The sequence below is a fragment of the Chenopodium quinoa genome, unplaced genomic scaffold (genome assembly GCF_001683475.1).
Source record: "Chenopodium quinoa cultivar QQ74 unplaced genomic scaffold, ASM168347v1, whole genome shotgun sequence".
NCBI lineage: Eukaryota > Viridiplantae > Streptophyta > Magnoliopsida > Caryophyllales > Amaranthaceae > Chenopodium > Chenopodium quinoa.
In genome coordinates, this window is record NW_018742879.1 from 310,373 (window position 1) to 321,554 (window position 11,182).

The 11,182-nt window shown below is 34.2% G+C and overlaps 2 protein-coding genes across 2 annotated transcripts; one reads left to right on the top strand and one right to left on the bottom strand.

Moving 5' to 3' along the window:
* Positions 1–1,309: 1,309 nt before the first annotated feature.
* Positions 1,310–5,291, top strand: LOC110726328 (glycerophosphodiester phosphodiesterase GDPD6-like). Its single transcript, XM_021905788.1, has 8 exons — positions 1,310–1,414; positions 2,024–2,202; positions 2,749–2,932; positions 3,059–3,133; positions 3,222–3,331; positions 4,063–4,281; positions 4,368–4,523; positions 4,942–5,291. The coding sequence occupies exons 1-8, from the start codon at positions 1,402–1,404 to the stop codon at positions 5,182–5,184; spliced, it is 1,179 nt and encodes a 392-aa protein (XP_021761480.1). The 5' UTR covers positions 1,310–1,401; the 3' UTR covers positions 5,185–5,291.
* A 298-nt stretch (positions 5,292–5,589) lies between these two features.
* On the bottom strand, positions 5,590–8,345 carry LOC110726329. Its single transcript, XM_021905789.1, has 3 exons — positions 8,128–8,345; positions 6,049–6,128; positions 5,590–5,921 (listed from the first exon to the last, which is right to left on the bottom strand). The coding sequence occupies exons 1-3, from the start codon at positions 8,266–8,268 to the stop codon at positions 5,852–5,854; spliced, it is 291 nt and encodes a 96-aa protein (XP_021761481.1). The 5' UTR covers positions 8,269–8,345; the 3' UTR covers positions 5,590–5,851.
* Between the last annotated feature and the right edge of the window lie 2,837 nt (positions 8,346–11,182).

Below are 11,182 nucleotides of genomic sequence, written 5' to 3' on the forward strand. Positions count from 1 at the left end.
AATGATTATAATTGTATTTTTTTTTTCTCAACTAACTAGTTAAAGTGGAGCACATAAATAAAAGTCAACTAGTTACCGATATATATATATATATATATATATATATATATATATATATATATATATATATATATATATATATATATATATATATATATATATATATATATATATATATATATATAAAAGATAAAGATTTTAAAGAGTAGTACTCCGTACATGTACAAATAAAGAGAATATTCTAAGTTTAGATTGAGTGATGTTCGGATTCAGATATTAATCATTATTATCACCTTATTAAGCTTAGGGGTCGTTTGGTTTACAGTAATAATCAAAGGGAATGAGATTCCATGGGAATCATTCCTTTGTTGTTTTTTTTTTCCATTTCTATCATTCCCTTTCCTCTTTCCTCTTTGATTACCCAAAAACCTTCTACTCCCATTCCCCACCCCCCTTAGCCTTTCTCGTTCCCTTTCCCCAACCACCACCGTACCCACATCAGCCACTCTCACCCACTTCTCGCTAGAATGTCGCCGCCCCTCATCAGAACAACGCCGACATCCCCCTCACCATTCTCTCTCATCGGAAAACGAACGCAATCACAGTTTCAGAGGAGAGAGAAAGAGAGAGAAGCTTCGACCTTCAAGAAGCTCGTCAATGGCGGGCAATGCAGATGATGACGATGCAACTCCTCTCAAAATGTCGCCGCCATCTCCCATTCTTCCTACGGCCGTGGTCGACATTGAAGCTGGTCCTTCTGAACAAATTCAATGTCGTATTTGTCTCGCAACGGACGGTCTCTAATTTCTCTCTTCCATTTTCTAGGGTTTCATGTTGATAGTCAACTTGGTCAATTTTATCCAATTTTTCTTTGCGTTCACTGATCTTTCACAATATTTCAATGGTTAATCTGAAAATGGGATCTTCTGGCAAGTGGTTTGTTGGATGGATAGTGGCTGGAAAAGGTGGAAAGTGAATTAATTGGTGGTTGTGTGGTGGTGGGATTGTTTCCCTTTATTTTTAAAACGAACAACATAAAGAATATAAGGTATTTTCATTCCATTCTTTTTCATTCCCTTTGTTCATTCCATTCCGTTTACCCCGTGCGAACCAAACTACCCCATATTATATTATCTAAAAAAATAATTAAAAAAATAGTCCATAATTATTATCACATTATTAAGCTTATTATATTATTCCCCACAAAATAAAATTTGTATACGTAGTACTTTGAATGTATTTATAGATTCTGTAAAAAAAAAAATTATCTATAGATAGTGATCGTCTTATATTTTGACTTGAATTTCTCAAAAAGTTTCTCTATAAATGCCATACCATTATACCAACTTGAAAAAGAGAGAGGAAAAGAAAAAAAAAGAGAGATAAGGGGGCAATCATATCATGACTTCGCTCTGTAAGTAAAATTTTAACCCAAATCTTTTAATTGATTTTATTTTGTTGATTTCATGAGTTATACGCATCAATCTTTTATTATATTTGGTGGGTTTTAGTTAATTATTGAATGTAATTTATCATCTCGTTTCCGGAGTTTTTGGATTTTAATTTGAATAGATAAGTATGTTGGGTATGAATTTCATTTGTTATAATTTATGTTTTTATTTTTTTCGTGATACAATTACAGTTCAGACGGAGCAAGTAATAATTTTGGCAACAATTTAATTTTTTCTATGATACATGTCAATTGTGTGAAATTAACATAAATTAAATTGTAATATTTGCAGAAAGTTTTTTCCGAACTTTGTATAATGGTTTTGATTATGATCAGTTTGTTATCTAACCAGTGACTTGTTGAATGTCGAAAACTGAAATCATTCATGTTCTTATACTAAAAATATACCAACAAGTTCAATGAAAGCATCAAAAACAAAAGTTGTTTGATTTTCCTGAAATTTTCTGTTTTCTTACAAAAGATGTGATGTTTATGAATTTTGTGAGTTGGCTAATAAATTCATGTTATTGTTGCTGATCCAAGACACTTAATGCATATATTTATAATATGCAGGTTTTGTCCCTTTTACTCTTTTGCTACTCTTTGTAAGCTGTAGTGCTCGGCCTTTATATCAGCTTCCAAGCAAAGAACAAAAAGGTACCAAGCAGCCCTTGCAAACTTCACGTCCGTATAACGTTGCACATCGAGGTTCTAATGGAGAGTTTCCTGAAGAAACTTCTGCTGCATATCTAGTGTGTTTCGATTTTCTGTTTCAAGGAGAATTTCCTGTGCTTTTTTGTTGATATATTTAGTTTCTAGTCTAATGATATGGTGCTCGTTCATGTGCTATATGCTGATGATGATTAGCTTAGCCTCTAGTGTTCTTTCTGTTTCAAGCCATGCTGTTGATTATTTTGTTGAATTACTTTGTTAACTATTGTATCTTTTGTCCATGAATCTTGCATCTAGTATCTTAATCGATTTGTTCTCTTGTCAGAGAAGATTACAACAGCAAGTCAATGAAACAACTGTTGTATAGGAAATACATCTGTTTGTGTGTATTCTGAGTTCATACCTTGTTAAGTGCTGTTATTGCGAACCAGAATTGTGGTGAAATTTGTTTGCTGTGATATGATAATACCTTTTTTTATTTCATTTTATTCCGATCCAAGGTAATCTTGTATGAATTCGAAGAGTTATTTGGTTTAAGTTCTCATGTCATAGATTACGGTGTGTGAATGTTTAGTTTACCATATAACAAGAAAAAAGTGGGGATTAAAGGCTATTGTCCTTGGCAGAGAGCTATAGAAGAAGGTGCAGATTTCATCGAAACAGACATCATAGCCACAAAGGATGGTGTGCTTATATGTCATCATGATGTTAATCTTGATGTCACCACTAATATTGCTGACCACAAGGAGTTTGCTGATCGCAAAAGAACATATGAGGTTGAAGGAGGCAACATCACTGGATTCTTCACTGGTATGATGTCTCTACAGATTGGAGTCTTCTACCCATCTTAAATTTCTTCTTTTTAATTTGCCGAAAATTGATGTCATCTTGCTTGTGATTAATTGTCTTTCTAAAAGAATATTTTTCCATGTTTAGTTGATTTCACTTGGAAAGAACTACAAACTTTGAGAACAAAGCAAAGATATCCGTTCAGGGATCAGCAATACAATGGTAAGTACGATTCCTGAAGTAGAGCTGTAATGAAAGCAAATGGTTTGTAAATTTAGAAGTTTTGTCATTGTATGCCTTTGCATTACAGGAAAATTCCCTATCATTACTTTTGAAGAGTACATATCTGTTGCTCTTGATGCTCCTAGAATTGTTGGGATATATCCAGAGATGAAAAGCCCCGTGTTTATCAATGAGCATGTAAGTAAATTTACTTGTATGGACTCTGCATTTTCTACTGCCACAAATGTGTTTCCAATATGTTGACACGCCTAGCAGTCACGAATACTAGAACTTTACATACGTATAATGTATGAACTGGAAAAACTTACCACCCAAGTCAGGCACCTTTCTGTGTGTCAACTGGCCAAGCTAAAATAGCTAATTTAAAATGAATCAGCCAAGCAGTTATGGTCAAAATAGGTCCACAATATCTGTGGAGGTTTCTTCTTATTTCAGACCCATCTTTGAAGTGGTTCACACGGTGGTATATGTAGTTATGAAACCAACAGTTATATTTCTGACTGGAAAGACTTTTAGTTGTATATCTATATTCATGTACAGCTTCTAAGTACACTTCAACTTAGTGCTAGGATGCTGTTTATTGTGTTCATGTAGAAAAGGTTTTTTATCTTCTTTCTTTTTTCACTTTGTTCATGTGTTGCTCGGATTCTTCATTTCGCCTCAAGTACTCATATCATATAAGTTAGCCGAGCCTGACAGAAGTACATAGTTCTGTTTTGCTATCTCTCTGCTTTCATAATATATTACATATGACAATATCCAGTTAACCAAACATATGTTGCATGAGTATCCTATACTCCTAATTGGTCTTTGGCATGCACTAAGAAAAAATGATCGTTTGGATTGCTTGTTATGTTTTTGTTCATACAATAAAGAGTAACGTCTTCTTGTGTATTTTTGTTCCGCAGGTGAAGTGGCCTAATGGCAAGATTTTTGAGGATGTCTTTGTGGAGACCCTGAAGAAGTATGGTTACAAAGGTTCATATTTGTCAAAAGATTGGCTAAAACAGCCTTGTTTTATCCAATCATTTGCTCCAAGTTCGATTGTGCATGTATCAAATCAAACAGATCTGCCCAAAATCTTCTTGATTGATGATGTAACTGTGTTAACTCAAGATACCAACCAGGTCATCTGCTACTGTCTTATTCCATTAGTAATTTTCCATCATTTACCATTTCTTGTATTGGTTCTAAATATGGAGAATTTGTGCAGACTTACTCGGAAATCACTTCAGATGCTTATTTAGACTACATCAAATCATATGTTGTTGGTATTGGACCTTGGAAAGATACATTGGTTCCGGTGGTAAATAATTATATCCAAGCACCTTCGGATCTAGTTGCCAGAGCACACGCTCGTGACTTGCAGGTATCTATACCAACGATATGTTGAATCAGTTATTGTTTGATTATAGATCAATTAGTCTTTTAGATTAGACTGTAAACTAACCGGAACTAATTTTAAGTTGAGTTGAATTGTTGGAAACATTAGCCTCACAATGAAACTGTATAATCTATTTCCCCTCAAAACGAAACTTTAAAGAACCTTAAAATGCTTCACTACAGATGGATAAGTACAGAGTATAAGTATTAAATTTACTACTAGCGATAGTACACAGTAATTTACACAAGTCAGTCATTTGGTGTTATCAAATCTAATTGTAGCGCTGAGAATTCCCATAAGTATTCTCCTTTGTGAAATAGTGAGTTTTTGTTCTTTGGAAGACTAATACACATTTTGTTTTATTTGAAGGAATATTATTAATGAGTTGTTCACATGAATACAGGTACATCCTTATACCTACAGGAACGAGAACCAATTTCTGCACTTCGACTTCCATCAAGATCCATACATCGAATATGATTTCTGGATAAACAAGATAGGAGTAGATGGCTTATTCACCGACTTCACTGGCAGCCTTCACAACTTCCAGGAATGGACCTCTCCTCTCTCCATTAGTGATAATATTGATGGCTACTCAGCATACTTGTTGCATAAGATTGCCAATATGTTGCAGAAGTATACATGATTTTATTAACCATCCATTCTTTTGATGTCCACCAGTATACAATTAAAAAGATAGTTGTAATAGTTTCATAATGTTAAATTCTTCCACTATTGAGTTTTCATCGAAAATTTGTGTTGTGTTTGCAAAAATTTAGTAATCCGTATATGATTTATGAAAAAAAAAATTAATAATAAAAATAGGTAATAAATATTTAGTACTTCATACTTCGTATATGATTTCTGTTCTATCGTGGGGTTTTGATACATTTGCTCAAATAGTCAAATTTCCTTCTATCTTCAAAGGGTACCCTATTAAGGTAAGTAGGTAACGTATTCGCAACAGTCGGTTGTGTACCATTCTATATATGTTGACACACAAACACACACGCACAGAGGAGTATATACAACAAAGACCCTGCACAAATTGTGCTAGCAACAGAATGAATCTATGTACATGATATTATTAACGAGTGATCACAAGGCAAGTTGTGTAGATTAACAAGGTAACCCAAAACAAAATTTCAAAGAACAAACAAAAAGGAAATGATATGAAGTGGTATTTCTTCATTTATAACAAGGAGAGCAATCCTAGTGTATGATGCATATATGGTCACCATTCATAACACTCCGAGTTCAGATATCAGGGAAAACCCAAAATAATGCCCCTTTTTGAGAAATTTACTGAAATTTCACTCAAGTTGTACTTCTCTCCTTGGTGGTTCTAGCTCCAAGTAGTAGAAAGGCTCTGTTGGCTCCTCCCTGCATTAAAATTAAGTGTCATGAGAACAGCTCAATTTACTTGAAGTCTTTGTGATAGAAACACGGTAATCTCTTGAAGAACGTGATAGAACTATCTAATAATGGAAGTAAATAAGAGAAAACTTACCCAGGTTTTGACCGCATGCATCGATAGAAAAGCTTGAAAGGGCCTGGAACAGTCTTGAATGGGTTTCCTTCAAAACAAGCCTACAGCAATCAAAGAATGGTTTGTTAAACAGTGCCAGGGCAAAAATTCGTACTTCGTTTTGCTCAAATTGAGCTTCCCAACATGAAACATAATCACTTTAGGCATCATGAGGATCAGAAGATCTCCAGTATCCAGAGCTTCTCGAAATCCACTGAAAAACTGTCAGAGTCTGTCATTCTAACTATTTCCCTCCACTTAAATCTACCAAGGAATAGATGGAAGTTATCACTTGAGCAGTCAAGGGTTATATATAGCCAAGGGAGGTAGTTCTATCATGGGAGAGTAAGCAGACACCCACAACCTCAACAATCTACCAAATCACCATTTTATCAGTTAAAATATCTTTGAGACACTGCTATTGAATTCATTTCCATATGCACTAAACTAGTAAATGCTTCAAAATTACTTTGTATGATTTAGCAAAGACTTGGTATTTAAAATGGAGCTCCTAAACAAATATACTCTGTATGTTCAGTTGTTCACTCATATGAGTTTAAAATTTAAGAAACCAGGCAAGTGCTACCAAAAGTAATTTAGGTAACTTAAGTTAGAAGCATGAGAAATTGAATATAACTCAAGACAGCACAGTTATGACAGATGAATTGAAAATAATGGCGGCTCCACTTATGGGACTTACAAAGCAATGCATGCAACCAGGTTTAACTTAAATTACAGCTTTGCTAATTAGGCTCACCAAACCAAATTAGGCTTACAGTGACATTTGCACTGTAAGAAAAAGCTCCTATCATTCACAAAAAAAGAAAAAAAAAAGGTTTAACCTGTGCAGTGTGCACCCAATATAAAACCAATGTATACTTCAGTTATTTCAGCTCTCCTGGAATTAGTTTTCAAGCATAACGAGTTCAAACCCCCATCAATTTTTAGTCTTTGGATCAGCAAATGTTTTTAAACCTTAAGGAGCTATCTACCATGGATGCAGCTAGCTGAAAAGACACTAAGGAGCTCAACTCCTAAATCTGAAGCAAAAAAATCTATCCTTGTGTAATCTGGAAAAAATATTGGGATCACATTTTTAACGTTGCCAGCTATATCCAGATGAGCTTTCTATTAAAATCCAAAAGAAAGCACATTCACATTGCTACTCAGTACCTTATATTTCCATGATCACACCTTCGAATATATACCGATTTCCATTTCCTTCCACTCATTAAACCTCCCCATATAACCACAGCAACACCCATAACTAACAACATGCCCAAATATGCCATCCCATTTATCATTCATCAGTTCACTTCCCACAACTCCGCCAGTTGGTTTCCCGCTGCCAATCCCAAGCCTAAATAAAGGAGGAGGGTTACGGTAGGCCAATGACAGCCAATGTAAAACTTTGTCACATCACTTGACATGAGCCACTATGAATGAGAGTAGTACTAGGATGGGTGACCTCCTGGGATGTCCTCATGTTGGTTCATGTAGCCAACTCCACTTATGAGATTAAGGCGTTCAAGCATAAGGAAGTTTCACTTCCCACAAACTAAGAAATCGGCACATCAGTTTTCGAGGGGCTAAGCACTTCCTAGCAACATACCCTAGAGACTTAGACAAAAAACATATGTGAAGAGGTATATAGAACTATGCCCATATAATTAGTAACTATGGTTCACCTCAAAATCAAAATTTCTTCTGCATTTGATCAGGAAATCAGACAATAGTCAAATTAACTACTTGTATATTATTTTACTAACACTAGCACAATAAACCCAGAATCATTCTGAAATTTACTCCAAATTGAGTAAATCAAATAAATCTTATACAAACAGAACCCTAATTTGTGATTTCACCTGCAATTTTACTTGGATTCCCAAGAATCTAGCATAATGAGAAGCTTGAATAGCTAGCTAAATTATTAAGTTGCAGAGCAGTATTGATTCCATGATGAAAAAGAGGTAATTTGCAATAAAGAAAGAAAGAATTAGGATTTTAGGAAAAGGGGGAAGAGAAGGCAAGAATGTAAGAGAGAGAGAGAAAGAGAAAGACCTGGATTACATCTTCAGCTCGGTCGTTGCAACGGTGGGGCTTGGGTTGGCGGTGATCGCCCTCTGAAACGCCCCATGGACTCTCCCGCCGCCGCACCGGCGACGGTGATGATGATGGCGCCGGTGATTCACTTGTACTCATTGCAGTATTCTCTTCTTTGAACAAGGGAAGGTAGGAAACACAAATGGACACTGGACTGTAGGTAAGGAAAATAGGTAGCAAATTATTTAAAAGAAATTGTGTGCGGCTCGACAAAGTAATCCCTATAACATTGACTAAAGGGGTGTTTGGTTCATTATATTAGAATGGATTGATATGGAATCTATACTAAAGAGGTATGGATTCTAAAACCCATACTAGTCTAAAATTGTTTGATTTTAATGTTGGAATGGATTATTTACTTCATTGATAGAATGGAATGTGAATCTTAGGGGGAGAGGTGGGTATGAAATTCCATAGGTATGGGGTGGAGTTAGATACCTTGGGTATGAGATTCCATTACTAAAAAGCTCAACCAAACACAAAAATAGATGGAATGGTTTTTAACTCCATTCCAACCCATTCTAAATAATCCAACCAAACAACCCCTTAAGTAACTCCTATAACACCAACAAAGTAACTCTTGTAACACTAACCGGATAACCCCTATAACACTAATTGAGTAACCCCTATGATGATTGGCCACACGGTGTGGACAATCACATATGAAAGTTATCCAAGTTTCATTTTAAGATAAATTTCGGTATGAACAATCACATATGAAAGTTATCCAAGTTCATTTTGAGATAAATTTGTAAATATGTATTTTTTTTTAAAAATAAGTAAGATACATGGAGGAGTTTAGATACGTTTAAGCAAATTTATAATCTAAAAAACAGATTTACATTTTGATGAGTCGAAGTAGCGTAGCCGAGAGAGAAAACATAGTTTCCTTCCCGATAGATATGTCTCGCCTGAAAGCTCGGGAAAAATCCAAAAATATTTCTCCTCGCACAATATAATCTTTTTCTTTAATTTTTTCAATGATAAAAGAAAATAGTAAAGTGGCATAAAAATAAATGCATTAAATTATGAGAGGAGATAAACTAGAATGTTAATTTCAGAGATTAACTTGGAATTCCTCGCAAATTACGGAGTGTTGACTATCGAGTAACATTTTACATTTGTCAACGTACCTAAGGTTGTACACCGGTCCAAAATCGGACCGGACCTGACCCGGACCTGAATGAACCGGGACCTGAATTATTGATTTTTAAGGACCGGAGACCGGACCTAAATCAACAGGTCCAGTTCCGGTCCAGACCTGAAAAATAAGGTCTAGTCTGGTTTTGGACCTGAATAGACCTTATTATTAATTTGTTTCATCTTTTTTTTTATTGTTTTAAATAAAAAAAACCTGTTGGACCTATTTATGGACTTGTTTAGACCTGTTTATGGACTTGTTAAGATTTGATATGAACATGTTTGGACCTGTTTAGACCTGATATGGACCTTTTTAGACCTGATATGGACCTGTTTAGATCTGATATGACTTGTTTGGACCTGTTTAGACCTGTTAAATAATAAATAATAAAAAAAAGCAGCTTTACCAGCTTCAGGTCCGGACCTGAAAATTTCGGTTTTTACCTTGAACGGACCGGAAATCCGGAATCATGGACTTTTAAGGACTGGGACCAGACCTGAATTCACCGGTCCGGTCTAAACAAGTCTGGTTCAGGTTGGTTTTCAGGTCTGGGCCAGTTTGTGTACACCCCTAAATGTATCACTTTGCTTATGGAGTTATCGATACTCACTATGTTCCCGAATCTAAAGTTATATTTGGTGATTTTAAGTGATTAAGGAAAATAAATAGTAAAAAATAAGAAGGCAGTTAAAAACAATAATTAGATATCACATATATCAACTTACCAAGTATTAGGCCAAGTTCACTCCATTTTAAGAAAATAATACTCACTAAAAATAATTTAATTTCAAGAAAAATCAGTAACTTTAAAGAAATATATAATAGGATTAATAGAGAATAAGTACAAATAATTTTAAATTAGTAAAAATAATTTCCGATCAGTAAAAATAATTTTAGTTTAGTAAAATAATATCAGTTCAATAAAAAACAATAACCTTAAAGAGATATTTTATAGGAAAATCAATAAAAATAACTTCATATCAACAAAAATAATTTCATTTTAGTAAAAATAGTTTCAATTTAGCAAAAATAATTGTAGATCAGTAAAAACAATTTAAGTTCAATAATAATAATTTCATTTCAGTAAAAATAATTTCAGTTCAATAAAAATCAGTAACTTTAAAGAAGATATTATATAGAGAATCAGTATAAATAATTTCATTTCAGTAAAAATAATTTCACTTCAGTAAAAATCAGTAACTTTAAAGAAGATATTATATAGAGAATCAATATAAATAATTTCACTTCGGTAAAAATAATTTTAGATCAGTAAAAATAATTTCAATTCAGCAAAAATAATTTCAGTTCAACAAAAATAAGCCGAGTGAACAGGACCTTAATAAATTAACTCAACTTTGGAAATAAGAATATTTGTTTTTGCCAAAAACCAATGGATGAGGGAAAGATTATGTATGCCAAAAAGCGCCTAGAGAAGCAACTCTTGGTTGGGACTTGTTATGCGACTAGATAAGGATGAATAAGATAAAAGAGGGAAAGTAAATGACAGAAAATAAACACGATATGGTGATACAGAAAACCCCAACGAAGATGGGTAAAAATTGCTGGTCACTATGAGTCCACCAATCCACTATATTTCGCGCATAAAAACAACTACAAGTACAATGTGAATTTGATGTGGAAAAGGGTAATGTATTCTAAAAATACTAAAAGAATAATGCTAGAATAATATATGTAGCTTATTTGCAGATGTGCTAGAGTGATTTCCCTTGAAGAGGTTGCTCTCTATTTATAGAGCTTCAAATAATAGCTAGTAGGTGGTTTTGAGAGTAATGGGGATGACTTCATTAAAAAGAGAAGGTGGTATATAATTTCTTTACTTTGGCCTTTTAATAAATTAAGGCCCTATTATTT

Bases quoted from the DNA above. Each gene is read 5' to 3' on its own strand.
- LOC110726328 (XM_021905788.1), top strand. The intron at 2,203-2,748 runs GTGTGTTTCGAT...TGTCCTTGGCAG, and splicing joins AAACTTCTGCTGCATATCTA to AGAGCTATAGAAGAAGGTGC. The intron at 2,933-3,058 runs GTATGATGTCTC...TTCCATGTTTAG, and splicing joins CATCACTGGATTCTTCACTG to TTGATTTCACTTGGAAAGAA.
- LOC110726329 (XM_021905789.1), bottom strand. From the start codon at position 8,268: ATGAGTACAAGTGAATCACCGGCGCCATCATCATCACCGTCGCCGGTG. The intron at 6,129-8,127 runs GTCTTTCTCTTT...TGATTGCTGTAG, and splicing joins GAGCTGAAGATGTAATCCAG to GCTTGTTTTGAAGGAAACCC. The intron at 5,922-6,048 runs GTAAGTTTTCTC...ATTTTAATGCAG, and splicing joins TGCATGCGGTCAAAACCTGG to GGAGGAGCCAACAGAGCCTT.